The sequence below is a fragment of the Lactuca sativa genome, chromosome 3 (genome assembly GCF_002870075.4).
Source record: "Lactuca sativa cultivar Salinas chromosome 3, Lsat_Salinas_v11, whole genome shotgun sequence".
NCBI classification, from domain to species: Eukaryota; Viridiplantae; Streptophyta; class Magnoliopsida; order Asterales; family Asteraceae; genus Lactuca; species Lactuca sativa.
The window spans coordinates 64,433,528-64,453,820 of NC_056625.2; the positions used below are offsets into that span (position 1 = coordinate 64,433,528).

A 20,293-nucleotide genomic window follows, 5' to 3' on the forward strand; every position below is an offset into this window, starting at 1 on the left:
AAATAACACGAATTCTGAACTCGATCTTTTGGTGGGCTTAAGGTACAAGACCACATGACTTTTTAGAATTATAGAAAATGATCAGGATTTTGCTTGCTTGTGACTTTGATCATCTAATATGAAAGTAGGTCGTTTTGGATCGATACATGCTTGTCTATGTGGTCCTACTAATTATTAAAAAAAAAGTTGAAATGTGGTATTTTTCTCATCAAGAAATGCAGTTTTGAAACTATGGTCATGTTTGGTAATGAGTACTAGAACCGAAACTATGTTTCACAACAACCATTTGGAAACTTCTAACTTTTATCTTTAACGAAAAACTTCGTTTGGAAGATCTCGCGTTTAACGTTTAGTTTACCAAAAAACTCCAAATCTAGAAACTACTTCATATAGCATTTAAGAAAAAACTATCGAGTTTTTTAATTAATTTTCAGATTTGTCCTTAAAAATATATTTATATATTTATCTTTTTTAAACAATTGGTATTTTATGTAATTTTACACATTCTAAAAGCTTTCGGCTACTTTGTCAAACACTCATATAACAAATAAAAGATACAACTTTTAACTACCACCTACCAACTAGTTTTGTCAAACATGTCATATGATTCGAAGTAGATTACAATAACCTTAGTCTTTCACAAAGTACAGGTTACATATCAATTAGCTAAAAAGCAAGAAAACAATGTTCGGACTGAAAATATTTTTTGCATTAAAATATGATTTTTTTGTTATATGTTTTGTTGTAGCTAAAGTTATATTGGTTGTATTTTTATGAATTTTGTTGTAGTTAAAGTCATACCGGTTGTAGTTATCTTTAACATAGATATAATTTAGTTGAAACACAATGTCTGAAATGAAAACCTCAAATTGAAATACGAAAAACTTGTAACTGAAATACGAAAAACTTGTTTGGAATCATATAATGTTTGCCTTAGAATAATATTTTCACCGTCTAGTTGTTAAAATCTACTTATTTGGTCACATTCACAACAATCCATGTTGTCACCATTGTTGACATAATTCAAAGTGACATAATTTGAAGTGACACGCTTCAGACACCACAATATCTTTGATAACAATGCGTAGGACTTCATTTCGCAGTTAAAAGATTTGTGAGCCTGATTGTGTAACTTTGAATTCCCATTATCAACTTTAGAACTCAATGACCTTCGATTAACGGTCATTAGGTGGATGCCACGAGCCTTAATTACCATGTCTGTCGATGTACAAATGTTCATGAATTCACTACAAAAATTGAAGTCACACGTGTGCCGACTCCACGCTAGATATTTTGACTTACAATAATGCTATGAGCTTAATTGAAAGTTATATGAAACTCTTTGTTAATCATTATTTATAAATGATCAATTTACCTGATATATAGAATGAGCTTGAGACTTCTATATATATATATATATATATATATATATATATATATATATATATATATATATATATATATATATATATATATATATATATATATATATAATACCAAGTGGAAATTCCTAAAAAACTTTAGGTGATAAATTTAAATCCTCAGCATAAAGTTAAGATTCTTGATTATCATACAAAGTCAAACAAAAATTTATAAAATGTAATAAACTTTAAAGTGAATGTAACTAGGGGTGTAAATGAACCGAACGAACACGAATAAAGACTTATTCACGTGCGTTCACTTAAGTTAACCGAACAAATGAACGAACACAAATGAATAAACAAACGAGTTTTCTTGTTCATGCTTGTTCGTTTAACAAATTACATTTTTTATGTTCATTCGCTTATGTACGTAAACATGTTAAGCGGATATAGATAAATAAACATAACTGAACATATAATATATTAATGTAATCGAACACAATTGAACATATATGAACATAACATAAACTTAAATAAACGAACATAATTGAATGAACGAGACCACTGTTCATGTTCATTCGTTTAACTAAACGAACGAAAATTTATGTTTATATTCATTCATTTATTAAATAAACGAACTTCCAGTAGAACGTTGTTCTGTTTATTTACAACCCATAACCGCAACACCTTTTTAATAAATGCCCAAGTTTTCGGTAGAGTTTGACATTATATACAATAAGCCAAATTAAGTAAGCTTGGTTTCAAAAATTTCAAACCAAATATACAATCATAAAATGTCCAAATCAACTAAATTTACTTTAATATATATTCTATTAATCAAACTATCCACACTTTTATCCGGGATAAATTAATCATAAAGCATATCTCACACCATACATGGTCTTTGATGATGCATTTTATTTTTGGTTTAATTTTACCATACATATATTTCATTTTATTAATTTATACACGAACACTTAATAATTTAATAATATGGTACTTGTCGATAATTGATTTTCGTCTGGTTATCAACTTTTTATTTAATTAAAAATTTAAAATATAAAAATATAAATATTATTTTAAATTGACGAAAACTATACTAAGAGGGTGTTTGGATAGGAAAAAAAATGACAGCTTATTGCTTATTTTCACCACAATAAGCTAATTTAAGTGTTTGGATAGGATGCTTAAAAAATTAGCTTATTGCGGTGGGAATAAGCTAAATAAGCTGATTTTAATAAGCAAGGGGGGTAATGCTTATTGCTTATTGCTTATTGCTTATTAGTCATTTTACTCATATAAGCTGTTTTGTTTGCCAAACACTTCAAATGCTTATTGCTTATTGTTTATTCCCACCGCAATAAACTAATCCAAACACATTTTAAAAAAATGCTTATTCCTACCACAATAAGCAATAAACAATAAGCTAATTAAGCTAAAAATGCATTTATCCAAACACCTTCTAAGTTATCCATTTATTTTTGTCGAAAGAAATAAAAAGAATTTGTAACTTGGAAGCAAAGCCAATTACACCCCTCAATTATACGATACGACAATCACACACCCACTCAAACAACCAACGGATTTTTCTTCCACACATGGCTACCACTCCTCTCTCCGCCCGTCCCACCCGCGCCTCCCTCCTCGGCGTCGCCGACCGATTCCGCTCTCACCGACGCCCATTCACGACGGCAAACAATCACACAGTTTCAAAACTATTCAAAGCCGATGGACTCGGGCTCACCTCTTCCTCCTCCTCCTCCTACCGCCGTACCTCATTACCAAGATTCGTCGTCCTCGCCGCCGGCGGTGGCTCGACAGCCGACGAATCGTCATTCGAGATGTCTCTAGATACGGCTTTGAAATTATTAGGCGTATCGGAAGGGGCTTCCTTTGATGATATACTCCGAGCTAAGAATTCAGTTTTGGCTGCTTGTAAAGACGACCAAGAGTCGATTGCACAGGTTTAGTTTGTTTCCTGCGGTCATATTTTATCATATTGAACTTCTGTTAGTTGATTATATCGGAAATTCTAAACAGATTGTGTCAATTTTACACGATTTATTTCAAGTTCGATGTCCTTATTGTTATCCTTTAGGATTTCCGATTAAAACCTGCTTATAATTGAAGAAATATATGCGAGGATAGTAGTTTTGACTCGAATCGCATTAAATTTTAAACTTACTGCTCTTAGGCTTCATGTGGTTTTTGCATAATCTGCCATAATTGTGGAAACTATTTATTACAACGAAATTGGAATTAAAGAAGCTTAAATTTGACTATTAGGGCTTAATCTCCATTGGAGATGGATAATTGGTTATGGTTGTTCTCTTCCTTTATGCACTTAACGAGACGTGAATCCAGATAAATCACTGCTATTCTGTCTGAAAGAAGCTTAGATTTGACTATTAGGGCTTAATTTCAGGTGGAGGCTGCATATGACATGTTGCTTATGCAAAGCTTATCACAGAGGAGAGCAGGAAAAGTTGTAAATAGTAGCATTCGTTATGCTGATGTTAAACCTGTAATAAATACTCCTCAAATGGGATCAATGCCACAATGGGTACAAGGTGCCATGAAAAATCCACTTGTTTCAGTAGAAACACCATCTGCTCGTGATTTGGGCATTGAAGCAGGAGTCTATGGAGCATTAGCTGTGTTGACTTATGTAAATGGTGCAAATTCTCCAGTGGGTTCTCTTTCAGGTGCTGATGTTCCAGGCCTTATTTTGGCAACTAGTTTTGGAGCTTCTCTATACTTCATGACCAAAAGAAATGTTAAACTGGGTATGTCTCATTTCTTGATTTATTTTTCAGATAATTTTATTAGCTTTATAGTGTATTAATAATAACTCTTTTTATTGTTGATTGAATGTTATTTACAGGAAAAGCCACAGTGATAACTATAGGAGGTCTGGTGGCTGGTGCTGTGGTGGGGTCTGTAGTTGAAAACTGGTTGCAAGTAGATATTGTCCCATTTTTAGGCATACATTCTCCTGCAACTGTGGTAAGTGAATTTGTTCTTATTTCTCAATTTTTGGTGTCCCTGTATTTAAGCTAATTAAGCCTCAAAATTCAATATTAAATTACGATATGCCTTTACAAAATTGCTGATCTAGGATATATGATATATTGTACAAAATGGATGTTGTAGAACTTAAATCAGTCAATGGTTTTCTTTTCTTTACCATGGAATTCTATTTCATCTTTCAACTATATATATTTTCTTTTCTTTTTACTGATTAGTTAAATAGTAAATAATTCTTTGCAGTGTAGTTTCAAATGAACATGAGAACTGATTAATTAAGAGTGATTGTAGCTAGCTTATGAAAGCATGGACGATGCCAAAAATGTTCGTATGTAACAAACAAGATGAAAAAAAAAAAAATACAACTTTTCGTTTTATCATTTTTAACACTTCTAGAACCTCCTCCAAGTGTCATTGGTAATAAATAAGAATACCAGCGATGAACACAATAACAAGTCGGTTTCGTTTGTTAATCTTTTATTAAAATATTATTTTTTTCAATTTAATCCAAATTGACTTTCTAAATAACATCTTTAGTTTCTTATTTTATATTTCAACATTGAATGAAAATTTTTCATACAAATAAATAAGTCCATACCCTACTTAAATAGATTTATTCAATTTTCATTCTTTAATTCCTAATCCAAAGAACTTTGACTTGAATCATCAACTAACTAATTAATTAAAAATTTATCTTATTGTTTTGAACTAATTAACTTTGAAAATTTTAGTTAAATTTATATTACATTCGGTTGTTTTAGAGTGTTTTGGACTGTTATGGATGGACAATGGTTTGTTTTGGAGTAGTCTCTTTGGGACTAAACTCTTTTTGACATGTGTTCTTGTAAGCATTAGTAAATCCTAACCAATTTGAGTAAATTGGTAGATAAATAAAGAATTAAACGAACATTTTCAAAATTATCAGTTCTTTAAGAAGTTCATGATGACTTTTCAAGTAAACGCCTAAAAATACAAATGATTTTCTAAACTTTCCAGTTATTTTAATATAAATGTTGAAAATGTGCATTAAATATAATTATATTTAGACAAAATTTCATGAATGGTCCTTGTGATCTTAAAATTTTCCCTTAAACGGTCCTTATGAAACTTTTCTTGTATGAATGGTTCCCAATTATGGATTTTGTATCATCAGTTGTCCTTATGACCAACTTTGTTAACAGATTTTGCTAAATATTTATGAAATTTTCTTGTACGAAAGGTCCCTAATTATGAATTTTGTATCATCAATGGTCTTTATGACTAACTCTGTTAACAGATTGTGTTAAATATTTGTGAAATAACGAAAATACCCTTTGGGCTTTACATAAACGTGGTTGATCATTTGCTATATTTGTTTAATCATTTCTTCAAAATTTAGGCACCTCATCATCATTTTTATTCGTAAACTCTAAATCTGGAATTAATCTTTTTTTGTGGTATCAATCAAACTTATTATCTCATTATCATCAATCAATTTTAGATTTTGGTTGAACTTGTTCATTATTGGGGATTTTTGGAATTTTGTTTTTCCTCCCATCGTATTCTTCACTTTCTAGAATCTGTCATATTTATGTTTGTGTAATCATTTAGATATTGATTAATGGCTTTCAATTTGTTGTCGATCTCTGTGGTAGTATTGATTTGGATGTTGGATTGAGTTTTTGGGAACGACGATGATACTTTGATACCATGTGTTTGATTTGAAATTATAGTTTGTGTTTATTGGGTTGAATCGAAGAGGACATATTGGAACAAATTTCACTGTGTCGATTCGGTAGACCTGTCAATGGGGCGGGTTTGAAGCGAATCGTCCTTGATCCAAACTCTTTTAACAACTTTGAAAACCTGATCCACTCCTCTCCAATAGCCCTCATGGTTTTGAATAATCGAATCCACTCATATCCACCGAATCAACGAATATCAAATCTATTAACCCGACCCTTTTACAACATTAAAACTACATAATTTTGATGTGTGCCACAAAGTAATATTTCTCAAAAAAGATAAATTTATGTTATAATGAGAATTCCATTACTTAATACTCAAAACTCATTACAATAAGAATTACATTACTTAATACTCAAAATCAAATACATTTAGCATTACATTTTAGTTAGAATCCGAGTTGTATAATCTTGTGTTGTCACCAAAGTCATTACAATTTAAGGTAGCATGGAGGAACGACATTATCAATTTTTTTTCCTACAACAATAAACGCAACCTCATATGCAACACTAGTTGTCAAAATGAATAAAATGTCTTGTGCAAATAAAGAATGTTTCAAGTATTTCACACACACACACACACACACACACACACACACACACACACACACACACACATATATATATATATATATATATATATATATATATATATATATATATATATATACACACACACATGTAGAGAGAGAGAGAAGGGTAATTAAATGTGATGGGTTGTAAATGGAGCGAATCGAAAATGACCCATACCCAACCCATTTAATAAAAAAAGTATACGGATATAGGTTGTAAACGGGTAAATGGGTCGAAAATTAAAATCCAGACCCATAAAATTCCTATGGGTTTGGAGCAAATCAGGATCAAAACCCGACCCATGAACAAGTCTACGATTCAGTGATGCTTTGAAATATGGTAATGGATTTTTAAATCGAGTTGATAATGTTTTTGATGGGTACTGATTTGATTTGACTAGCTTCGAATTTGCTTGAATAAGATTTTGATTTGATTGAACTGGATGTGTTCATCGAAGGAATGAAGGTTGATCGAAATGGTTTCGTTGATGATTTTATTCAGATGGATGAGATGAAGTGGGTCTTGATCAAATACCTGGATTTTTTTATGATAAACATGATTTTAAAGAACATTATATAATTTTCGTTGTTTGAAATGACTATTTCAATGAAGGTTTGTTTCTGATCCAGTCGATGGAACTCTATTTATTCTAAAGGTGTTTCAAATGGAAAGAGGGGTTGGATTTCTTGATTTTCCTAATTTCCGCTACTGGAGCACAAATACCTACAAAGGGTACGATCAATAATCAATTTAGGAACGAGGGATGCGATTTTGTTTTGTCACCATACACAAATACACACACTAAGGCTGGAGGAAGAAGAAGACAAGCAGATTTGAATTATAGATTGAGTGAGGCGTTGTGTTCAGAGAGAGAGAGAGAGAGAGAGAGAGAGAGAGAGAGAGAGAGAGAGAGAGAGAGAGAGAGAGAGAGAGAGAGAGAGAGAGAGAGATGTGATTTTGTTTTGTCACCATACACAAATACACACACTAAGGCTGGAGGAAGAAGAAGACAAGCAGATTTGCATTATAGACTGAGTGAGACATTGTGTTCTCTGAGAGTGAGAGAGAGAGAGAGGTCATCATAAGGGCAAAAAAAGACTTTTCATGTTGGATCTAACAGAAAAACTAATGGTGTTAGTCATCAGAACTAATGGTGATACAAAATCCATATTTAAGGACCATTTGTGTAAGCAAAGTTTCATAAAGACCATTTGAGAGAAATTTTTAAACCACAAGGGCCATTAGTGAAATTTTCTCATATACGATAAAATTGGTGTGCATGTCTCTATATTAATTCACCCTAAAAAATTGTGGAGCCAAAAATTTTGAAGTACACTAAAGTTAGGGATAATGATTCGTTACTTAGGTTAGTCGGGAAAATGACTTAATAGGGTAATATTTATTTCTCATTTTGTATACATTTAGTCCTTATTCTTTTTGTACACATTTAGTCTTTAATATTTTTTGTTTCAAAATACGTCATTTTTGTTTTTGTACTCATTCAGTACTTATGAATGATTTCTTTAAATTTTTTTCACGACATCTTACGTGGGACAATTATTTATGAGGTGTTTGGGGTTGTTGATGCTTACATCCATCGCGATCTCGACAGCTTAGCTGCACAAGTCTTGTGGTTTGGCTTAGGTCTTGTGTTCTGATCGTTGTAACTTCTTCATAGGATATCAGATTTTAACGATTTTTATATCTACGTAATCGTTTTTTGAGTCTAGATCTTTATGTCCATGCATTCATATTTTAGTCTACTACGACTTTCGTTTAGATTACTTCCGTTAAAAAAAAAAAATTTACTAACAATCTTTATACCCATATGTTTTTATGGATGCATATCTTGATGTTTTTCTATAAAATATATATTTTTACTAACAATCTTTATACCCATATGTTTTTTATGGATGCATATCTTGATGTTTTTCTATAAAATTGTAAGTAAAAATATATCACATTTTAACGGGAGTAATCTTAACGAAAGTCGTAGTAGACTAAAATACGAACGCATGGACATAAACATATATTTTTACTTACAATTTTATAGAAAAACATCAAGATATGCATCCATAAAAAACATATGGGTATAAAGATTGTTAGTAAAAATATATATTTTATAGAAAAACATCAAGATATGCATCCATAAAAACATATGGGTATAAAGATTGTTAGTAAATTTTTTTTTTTTAACGGAAGTAATCTAAACGAAAGTCGTAGTAGACTAAAATACGAACGCATGGACATAAAGATCTTTAAAATCTGAGATCGTATGTATAAGTTATGACGTTCATAACACATGACCTAAACAATTAAATAATCGAGATCACGATGGACATAAGCATCAAAAGCCCCACACACATCATTAATGATTGTCTCACGTAAGATGTCGTGAAAAAAACTTTAAGAAATCATTCATAAGTACTGAATTAGTACAAAAACAAAAATGACTTATTTTGCAATATATATATATATATATATATATATATATATATATATATATATATATATATATATATATATATTAAGGACTCACTGTGTACAAAAATATTAAGGATTAAATGTGTACAAAGTGAGAAATATATTACCTTATTAAGTTATTTCTACCGCATAACATGGAGTAACCGGTTATAAATGTGGACGAAAAAAAAACTAAGTGACCAAATATATATAAATCGAAAAATATATTACTCTTTTAAATCCTTTAAAGTTAACCAAATTTATAACTAAGAATATTCTTATAATATATTGTGTTTACTCTAAATTTAGAATCGAAAATAAGTTTTATCTTTCTAATTTCTTTTACCAAAAACCAAAATGGAAAAGCCAAAATCTGATTAAGATAAGCCAAAAAATAGAAGTACAAACATGTAATGCCAACAATGTTGAATAAACCTTCAAAGAAAGCAAACACAGACATCTAACCAAAAACCATTATTTATTGTACCTACATGCTTCTTTTGGACAACCCAATAACAAAAACCAACTTGAATACACCTTTTTATTTTCCTAAAAACCAGCCGGCACACAACACTTACCAAAAAGATTCAAGATTCATTGTCCTGATTAAGGTTTTTTATAATTACAAATAAACCTTGTCGGATCCACTGGAAGGTAGTTTTCATTGAGATCTGCAGAAGATTATACTATTCATTTTCAGAAATTAGATTTGTTCTGATCTACAAAGTATAAACCGACAAGACTCCAGGGAACAACAAATTATATAAAATACATTTTGTTTTTGTGGTTTAACTACTATATTTTATTTCAGTGAATAAAAGTTCACCATTTTTAAAAAAAAAAAAATTATTGCGCTCGTTGTGACCCCTATTTCCGGTTTAGCATATGCTAAAACTAACATTGTTTCTCATTTGTCCATGGTGCATTATATCTACTTTATGAAATAGTATTTTGTTTCTTGAAATGTCTTCTCATTTTCCAGTTTAGCAGGTTATACACATAATAAGAAGCCATTATAGAGTGTTAGATGTTATTTTAACACAACATATGATGTTATGCAGGTTAATGAGAAACCATGTCAATTTTAACACCTTCTAAACCAGAAGAAGCAGAATGTCACAATGAATTACATTTAGGGGTGATAATTATCGACCCAACATGTAACACGATACGAAAATAAACAGGTTTGAGTTGAAATTTCTGACCTGCCAACCAATTTATTTCATAGGTGGGTTGAGTTACTTGTTTGGGGTCATGGGTCAACCCACCAATACGACTATATATCTTATATTTAAAAAAATAATTTTTTATTTATGAATTAATAGAATCTAGTCAATATACAAAGTGTACTAAGTGACTAAGTCCTAACACTCCTAACCTCAAATCCAATTCTAAATGCAGAGTTCAAGACATGAGAGACGTTTATTTGGTTGTTCATTTCATTCTAATTAATATAAAATGGTAACTATTAATTAATTTAGAGACACGTATAATTCGTATAAATTTAACATGTGAAAAGTTACACGAAATCGACCTATAGACCCACGAACCCATATACTTAAACGGGTTATGTAGGTTGGGTTGGATAGATGTTTCCAACCTACCAAACCATGACCCATCAACCCATATATTATATGGGTTGGGTTGGATCAATGTATCCTGACCTCGAACCCAACCCGATTGCTAGGCCTAATTACATTGGAAATTTCTTTAGAAAATTGATGACTTTTATTGACCAAAATAAAATATAGTGGTTAAACCCAAAAAAATATATATACAATTGGGTATCATGTAAAATTTTGATGTATATTGCCCCGTTTGTAATTACAAAAGGAGCAAGAATCTTGTTTAAAAACATGTAATGAGCAAAACAGAAAACATCCTAAAACTGTTATTTGATGGGTTATTAAACAAGTACCATTTTTGAACAACATATGATTAACCAACTACTGACATATTCATTCAGCAATGGATCGGAATCCTTGTCATGTCATGTGAATAAATTAATCTATTCAAAAAGTATCACATGACTTGCCAACACTTTGACCTCAATTCTCACGTGATCATCTCCTCCAACATGATCAACACTAGAAGAAAGTTGGAATCTTTTTTCCAAAATACTACTGCCATTTTCTTTTACAACTGTAATGCCAGCCTAATCAGATCTACAATTTCTGATTATCATCTCCAAAATTCAAAAGATAGAATCTTTCCTATTACTAATTCCCAAAGAATAATTACAGGAACATCAACAACTTAGAACTCCATGATTGCATAACTTGATATGAAATCATGAATCCAGAAAGTGAATATGGAAATACCATGGATTACAAAATTCCAAAACTTTGATTAGGAGCTACATTAAACACTAAATAGAAGCAGTGATTAAATTAAACACAGAAAATCAAACTGTAATCAAACAGATAAATCATACTGATAATTAAAAATAACCAAAAGGGCCTGATTTGGAAAAAAAAAACGATTAATATTGAGAATAAACCTCAACGAAGAAGATGATCAAGATTCTTGGGGCTTTTCTGGCTTTTTGCAGAGAATCATATGCATTGGGCTGAAAATGCCGGTATCTCCTCCTCTGGTGAGATAATCGGCGGTTTTGAACAGCATCTCGTGAACATCTACAGTTCCTTTTGGTGCAACACCGAGCGTTTCAAGCACCATCACTAAAATGTGATTTCTCCAATAAGCAATTCGCCCCATCTTCAACCTCGTCCACCATGGATGCGACGGAGGTTTCGCCAAATCCTTCTCCTTCACCACCTCAAATCCTACCTTCTTCGCCACCTCAGCAATGTCGGAGTAACTCCTCAACCCCGGCAGAGCGTCACCTCTCTCGATCCCCTGAATAACTTCCACATGTTCCGGATCTTCGCCGTTGTATAATTCGGTTGTTACCCATTCGTATGAAACGTACATCGATCCAGGCTTTAAAACCCTAAAAATCTCGCCGTAAACATCTTCCAGCTTCGGCGCGTGGCAAGTCGCCTCGATCGAGTACGCGCCGTCGAAACTATTATCTTCAAACGGCATTTCTAGAAAGTTTCCGCAAACGACATCACATAGCCCATCCAACCCAGCTTTCTTATTATGTGCCTTAGCTCGACTCACTTGATACTCATTAATGGTGATTCCAACGACGTTACAGCCTGAATGCGCCGCAATTGCACGCATCGGACCTCCGACGCCGCATCCGGCGTCGAGAACCTTCTGTCCGGGTTTAACACGAATCAGATCTACCGCCATCTGCTCATGGATTTTGGTGGACTCAAGGTTGGATTTCCCAGGGATTGCAGGAGAAAAATGAAACGACTGTCCCCAACCCCATTCGTAGATATCTGTAACGAGGTTATAAAAAGTGTCAACGAAAGCCGGAACATTTTCCGTCTTCTCGATCTCTTTGGGACGACGGAAGAAAGACCAGTACTCATTGTAATTGTCTTGAACGTTTTCACGTTGGATTGAGCCTCCGGTGAGCTGACTGGCGTGTTTGCCTTTTTGTTCGGCGGATCCAAGGATGCAGACGAACCAGTAAAGGCCGCCGGCGAGAAGGGAGACGGTGCAGACGAGGGTAAGGGAATCCATGGGGGAGAAGGGGGGAGAGTGTGTTTGTGGAGAAGTGTGAGGGTCTGAAGTGCGGTTCTTATGATGAGTGAGTTCTGTCTGTCCTGTGATTTTTTATTTAATTTTAGATATTTTATGCGGTCCCGACCACGTTTTGCCATGTCAAATGAGTTAGTGGAGGGAGTATAAGATTGAGTTTTGGATTTTTGAATTTGAAATTGAGCTACTCCAAATAAAAGGAAATTTCATTTTTTTTCCTCTTTACAATAAAAGAAGTTGGTTTTTAAGGGTGTCTACGGTTCTTCCTGCAAGTAGGTTCGGAATGGTGATGTTGACGGGTTAGCCATTGTCACAAGCATCAACTCAATTCCATATAGAAGGATTTGCAAACAAAAGTTACCAAGTTCAATTGCATCTATAACAACAAATGCAACATGCTTTTCAAACGGAAGACCAGGTGTCGATGTGTTAAAGGCAACACATAGTGAGCAGAGACGGACCCAGGATAAATACTCGTGTATATGCTTTGTGAACAAATATTATGGGCTTATAATATTTGTATAAAACCTTATAATAAATTTACGAATTAAGTTAAATAAATATTTAAAAATAAAAGATTACTTAAGATAAATACTTCGTAGTATTGACAAAAGTTTTAGTAGTCGTGATCACGAGTTTGTGGATACAAAGAATGCCTAAATATGACTTTGTATGAAGAAATTATAATTTTTCAAAGTTTCGCGTTCAACCCAAAATAACAATGTGTCTCATAAAAAGTGAAATGGAGATTGGTTGCTTTTTAGCCAAAATAATGTAAAAGAGAGTTCATGTACTCAAAAATATGAATCAATCGATATAAAGAACGTCAAGAGTTCGTATGAAAAAGTTATGATTTTCGCAAAGTCTTTACAACGTATTTCTTATAGAATGCGAATTAACCGACGAAGTCTAAAGGAAAGTTTACTTTCTAATATGTATAAATTATCTTCCTTTATGTTATTGGGATTATACCTTAATCATTGTTAAATGTATCTTGAATACAAACACCAACAAATTACATGTATGTAGAATATTCTAAAAGGACATTTAGACTATAAAAACCTGCCAATAATAAGTTCTTTTATTTTTCTGAATGTTGAGTCAGAAGAAATCAAGCTTGTAATGACAAAGTAAGTGAAAGGCACATGGAACTTAAAGCAGCTCAAGAACCATAGTCTGATGTAGCAATTGTTGGAACTGGTTTCAACAAGGAATTGTTGAACTTGAATAAAAGTTATTCATAAACACAAAATGTTCGCATTGATGATAGAAATCATCTTTAACTTGAAAAATATGGAATCTCTCATTGATGGGTTCTTCTTGATGGATTCTGACAAATCCATCAACTACTAAGATGTTATATTAAATCTTGAATTTGAATGACTTAGAGTCATGAACATTGAGATGTAATTCATGTATAATAATCAAGTATGAGCTTGATTAATCTTCCTCTCTATAACAAGGCTAGAAGGAGTAAGAGATCCTTTTAGAAAAAATAAATACATGGATATCACACACATTTAGCAAGGCTTGTCATAAAGGATTTTATCACACTCGTGTCATTGACTATGGTATTTATCATACAGATGGCATTGACTATGATCAAACCTTTTCACAAGTAACTATGATTAGATCAACAAGGATATTATTTACTATAACGTCATATTCTTAATATGAGATATAACAAATAGATTTCAAGAAATATTGCTTTTCTTAATAGACATCTACTAGAAGATATCTATATAGCTTAGCCAGGAGGTTTTCTTAATCTATGTTATCCTAACAAAATGTGTAATGCTTAAGATCCATTTGTGGATATAAAGCAAATAGCCAAACATCTCAAGGTTGGAATAATCATTTTAATATGGAGATACAAGATATATTTTTATATCAAAATGAAATGAACATGTGTGTTTACTAAGAACTAGTGGGAGGATAGTGATATTCCTAATATTGTATGAACGAGACATACTTCATCATTTGAAATTACATTATGACTATGCAAGGTCATTTCATTTTGACTTGAAAAGTATTTTTAAAATGAAAGACTTAGGAATGATAATATACATTCTTGGAATGTGTGTGTGTATATATATATATATATATATATATATATATATATATAGAGAGAGAGAGAGAGAGAGAGAGAAATATGAATGTTGAAAGTTTTAAACTCTTTTGCATGAATTAACAATATTGTGAAAGATGTCAAGATACAAGATTCATTTGGAGGAATGATAAATGTACGTGAGATACTTAGTTTAGAATAAAATCGTCATGTAAAGAGTTACATACGATTCTGGTTTCTAAAAAAATATAGATAATTATGAATTATGATTAGATTATGACTTCATTGTGGAATGAAGAGTAAGTTTGGTTGGAATGAGGTCCAAGTAACACATAATGACACAATCTACTACAAAATAAAAATACACTACTCTAGAAGTTGAAATCATATATGATTGGATGAATGAGTTTAGTGAAAAAGTATGTAGATTTCTGTTGGATTAGGTGTCTAAGCCCATAACTATAATTGGTATGTACTTGAATTGATAGCAGCACAATCCTTTTGGGTTGCCCTCAAACCTAGCAACCAGACAAGGAAATTATGAAAGGAGAGATATTAATTTATTATAAGATTAATAAATTAATATAAATGAATTTATTAATATGCTAAAAGATTAATATATTAATGAGAAATCATTTTGTTTAATTAATTGTTAGCCATAAATTAATTAGAATTAATTTTGGGGTTAAAAGAATTGATTATAAGGTGCAGGGACTAGTTTGCAATTATCTAATAGTTGAGTGGAAGGCTCTAGAACCCCCTTGGATAAGGGTGGACGAAATCTTTAGGGGAAACCCTAATAATTTTGTCCATAGGGGCTTGGATAAGTCCCTTGGGTTTGCTTAGGCCATAAGCAAAGGATAACTAGGGTTTTCCCTAAACCCTAGATCCCTCAGCTATATAAGGAGCCTCCTGGTTCATGTTTTGGTCACTCTTGCTTTGGAAGAAACCCTTAGGGCCGAAAATTGCATACTCCCTCTCTCTCCTTCTACTTTCCTTCTTGCTAGTTTGGGTGTGATTCCATTAGAGGCATTACACTTGTGGTGCTAAGCTTCCAAGAAGATCAAGATCAATGGAATTATCAATTGTTTACTATAACAATTGAAAGGTATGTAATTACTAAACCCTAGTTTGTTAATTTGATATTAGCCTCTCTCCTCTAGGGTTCTTGTTTTGCAATTCAAATTTGTATGTTCAATAGATAAAACATAGATCCAAAGTAGGTTGCATGTGAACTTAGGAATTGTTTTTCTAGTTTATTTGTTTTACCTAAAACCCATTAGTGGTATCAGAGCCATTGTTGTTTTAAATTGAATTGCTATAATAGTTGAATTGCAAATTAGGGTTTATAGCCATTAAACCCTAAAGGCCAAAATTTTCGATTTTAGGGTTTTGGTGCAAAGGGTTTTCGAAAACCCTAGCCTCCATGAACCCTAGTCGAAATTAGGGTTAGGGTTTCCAAAACCCTAGCCTCCTCCCCTTGTAATTTCGAAATATGCTCCCCTTTTTAAGGTTTCTTTGTTTTGGATAATAGTTGCCTTATTGGATAATTGAGATAAATAAGGAAATTATCCTATCCCCATATTTTCGAAATCTAGAAGGGATATGGATTAAGATTAAATTAAGTGTTTGATTTAATTAGATAATCCTTACTAGATTTAATTAATTAATTAAAAGTTAATTAATAGACAAATATTAAATTTAGTTATTTGGTTGAGAAAATTAAGGAAATTATTCTATCCCATATTTTTGAAATCTAGAAGGGATATGGATTAGGATTAAGTTAATTGTTTAATTTAATTAGATAATCCTTAAAAGATTTAATAAATTAATTAAAAGTTAATTAATAGATAAATATTAAATCTAATTAATTGGTTTACTTAAATTTAAAATTTAATAGTTTAAATTTCGAAAATTTTATATAAACCCTTGGAGTTTTAAAATGTTTTAAAACACACCTTATATGTATATTATAATTAAAAGTTAAATATTATATATGTATAAGAATATGGTTAGTCAAATCGCTAGTATGCCTCATTCACGAAGCTAATCTATAAGGGGGGTATAAGGAAACTGCCTATAAAATGGTAGTTGAATGGGTGTCCACTCTCACCCACCGCTTCCTTGATTAGTGGAGGGTCGTTAGCAGAACGGATTTGATAGGACAACTACATCTCATTAAAAGTATAATGTTATTAAAGAAAGTACTAGAACATTATTTTACAAAATCCCAACTCTAGTTGCTTTAGGAGAAATGTGAAAAATATGCTAATCCATGAAATTGCACATTATGCTTTATTGGTCGTTAGTGGAGCGTGTGTGGTTAACTGGCACACTAAAAGGCACTAATAAAGAGTAGTAATGGGTATCTCATAATTGTCATTTTGATGGAGCGTGTGTGGTTTACCGGCACATCAATAGTTAATGATAAAGACAATGAGGTTACCAAGCACATTTAAATGGTTATTCACATCTTGTTTGTGATCCTCGGCATCCCAGTCACAAATAGAAGAGCATAATCCGAGATTAAAACATGCCATTGAATAGTTTTAATGTATCTCAAAGAATCTAGGAGTTTCCAATACATTTAAAACTTAACCTTCTTTTTTGTTTTTCATGGTGGAAATTGGTAAATCGTCATTTACCTACCTTCAAATATTTTGCAAATTGGATTACGGCATCCCTCTTCCAATTTGTGGAATGTTGTGTTGGATCCTAGCCTCGATGTTTCTTTTGGGTGTTACATCAAGGATTCTTATCAACTAACTTGAATTTTCTCCCATTTTTGTAGATGTCTGAATCTAACCATGGTCTTCCCGAATCTAAAGGAAAAAGTATTCCTGCTCAAGGTTTGTTCCACTATGAAGGTGAAAGATCAATCCCTACCATGTGGACTAACTTGATTCCACTTCCTCCACCTCCTCCCGTTGTTCTCCCAAACCTACAAGTTCAAAGGCTTGAAAAGTTCAAGCTCACTCAAGCCCTTTTGGCAAGTAAACACGAAGATGGGAAACCTGTGTGTGCACACGTCTTAGAGATGAAGTCACACATTGATAGGTTAAGCATGTTTGGTGTCAAGATTTCAAGTGAGTTGGCTGTTGACTGGGTTCTTCAGTCACTTCCTGAATCATATAGTGAGTTCGTTAGAGAATACTATATGATGGATCACGACGTGACCCTCATTGATCTCACCTATTTGCTTATAACTGTTGAATCAGCAATGATTTGGCGTGCTGATCAAGCAAATTTGTCTGGTGAATCAAACTCCCAAACTTCAAGGGACATTGAAAATGATGACATTGGAGATCCAGAAACGGTAAACTCTGAGGTTGTTCCTTGTGTCATTCCAAAAGAGTCCATTTGCTTTTATTGCCAAGAGAAGGGGCATTGGAGACGAAGCTGCCCTATCTACCTGAGAGATCTAAGAGATGGGAGAGTCTAGTGTTATGAATCCTCCTTGGGTATAAAATCCACTATCTAACTCCATCAAGTTCCTATTCATTGATTCTTAATACATAATGTGATAAGATTACATTTGAATGTTTTGCAGGATCAGAGAAAAGAGAGGAAGCTTGATGGAAAAGCAAGATGAGTCTGATCACGAAGAAATGGATCACCGTCGCATGGATTCGAAGATCATATTTTGAGCTTAGAAAGTTATGATAGATTTATTAGGAATAAATACATAGTTTTTCAGTTGATTTTGCATTGTAAGGACAAGTTTTCCGCTGCTTTTATGAATAAAATAAAATTTTTGGTTTGAATAATTTTATATATCCTTGCAATGAAGTCGTTATGAAAAATTGATGTATTGTTATCAATAATGGATTTGATTCTTAATTATGTCATTTGTGGAAATGTCGAGAGTTTGCCAAATGAGGAAAGATTCTCATCGCCCAAGCTTCAATTGGACAGAAACTTGGAGTCATGCAACTTGATTGCGTGATGAATGAGAAACTTCATATTTGGAAATTAGACTAATTCTTTGACAAAGTGTCAAGAGAAGGACTAGGAGATCAAGTACACTAGGTTGTACATTGATCAAGTTCACCACGAGAGTGATAAAGATATTCGTCATGATTTACTAAAGTTTAGTGAATATGGTTATGCTTATAAGATTAAATATAATTCTGAGTTGATTGAAAGAATTTCAATCAATGGCAGAACGAATAAGAAGAATCAAGTAGGCAGAAAGATAAAAGTATCTCTATTCTAAGAAGAAGGGAAAATAACTTTTATTGTGTTTTATGATAAGTCTTAATGATTAGGAACCATATCTCAATTGATCCTCTAAGTAAGTCTTAGTACATTTGCATGTCTAAGAAGAGGAATCGAGAATTGTGGAAATGGTTAAAATCAAGAAGTCAATCATACTTCGTTCCAACATCAAGTCTTAGAGTTATACTCCAAGATTGTGAATTGAGTGACAAGTCTAAAGAAGGTTTATAACACTCATCAAATGTGGAATTTGGAAAAGTTTTCTTATTCTTGCACATTTAAAATTTGTAAGTTGTGATGTCTTGGATAAGACAAAGACCAACTAGGACAAATTTTGTGAAGTGTTTTGTCTTGATAAGAACCACACTAACTCTTGAATATTTGTTTTGTCGAGGAAAGTTTCCTGACAAGAGAATCGTATATGTCAAGAGGTCAGTGGGAGTTTTAATGATCTTGAAAAAGGTTTCAAGAACTAATCAAGAATAAACCTTATCGATCATCACTAGCACACGACTTGAGGTTTATAGCCTATCGTGGATGACATACTCCTTTTCTATGCCATTCCAATTGAATTAATTATGCAAGTGAGTTCTATGAGTTCTCATGTGAATGCATAAAGACATAACACCTTGATCAATGGAAAGTACATTGATAAGTAAGGATGAGTTGATAAACCACTTGGAAGACATGGTGGGCACTCGTGTTACCATGAGGCAAGAAATCGAGATTGAGAAAGTTCAGTCCATATGAGTTTGGATTTGTCACAAACTTTGGTTTTGACAAATTCACATGGATAGGAACTTATACACCACAAAATCTAAGTGTCATAAGATTACCTCCTTCATGAAAATGACTGTGAGGAAATGCTTTCACTAAGAGAGATTTTAAGAAGATAGCAATTGTGGAAATTGTATTCTCAAATTCGATTATGGTTACGACATCCCTTTCCATAGTTCGAATTATAAGATTTGACAATTAGTCTGAACATTTGGGACTTAGTGACATAAGTTCTGAATTTGTCTAGACACACATATGAGTTTTCTAAGGCAAAGGTGTATGATTTTAAGAAGCTTTGATAAAGGCTTATCAAAGCATTAGGTATTAGAAATATGAACTTAAGGAATTCAATAAGCATTGTTCTCTGGAAGTTTAATTGTTTTCTGAATACATGTCAAAGCTAGTGGGAGCATAAGTGTTATGCTGGTAAGAAAATAATCATCATGTTAGTGGGAGCATGATTA

General features: G+C 32.5%; 2 protein-coding genes across 2 annotated transcripts; one reads left to right on the plus strand and one right to left on the minus strand.

Annotated features, from left to right (window-relative positions):
* The first annotated feature begins 2,886 nt into the window (after positions 1–2,886).
* LOC111884275 (protein CHAPERONE-LIKE PROTEIN OF POR1, chloroplastic) lies at positions 2,887–4,547 on the plus strand. Its single transcript, XM_023880587.3, has 3 exons — positions 2,887–3,325; positions 3,787–4,147; positions 4,246–4,547. Exons 1-3 carry the CDS (start codon positions 2,960–2,962, stop codon positions 4,419–4,421), a joined length of 903 nt encoding a protein of 300 aa, XP_023736355.2. The 5' UTR covers positions 2,887–2,959; the 3' UTR covers positions 4,422–4,547.
* A 6,907-nt stretch (positions 4,548–11,454) lies between these two features.
* LOC111884276 (24-methylenesterol C-methyltransferase 2) lies at positions 11,455–12,811 on the minus strand. The gene has a single exon (XM_023880588.3). It carries the CDS (start codon positions 12,746–12,748, stop codon positions 11,666–11,668), a length of 1,083 nt encoding a protein of 360 aa, XP_023736356.1. The 5' UTR covers positions 12,749–12,811; the 3' UTR covers positions 11,455–11,665.
* Between the last annotated feature and the right edge of the window lie 7,482 nt (positions 12,812–20,293).

Coding starts and splice junctions, on each gene's coding strand:
- LOC111884275 (XM_023880587.3), top strand. CDS start 2,960: ATGGCTACCACTCCTCTCTCCGCCCGTCCCACCCGCGCCTCCCTCCTC. Junction 3,326..3,786: donor ACCAAGAGTCGATTGCACAG/GTTTAGTTTGTT, acceptor GCTTAATTTCAG/GTGGAGGCTGCATATGACAT. Junction 4,148..4,245: donor CAAAAGAAATGTTAAACTGG/GTATGTCTCATT, acceptor TGTTATTTACAG/GAAAAGCCACAGTGATAACT.
- LOC111884276 (XM_023880588.3), bottom strand. CDS start 12,748: ATGGATTCCCTTACCCTCGTCTGCACCGTCTCCCTTCTCGCCGGCGGC.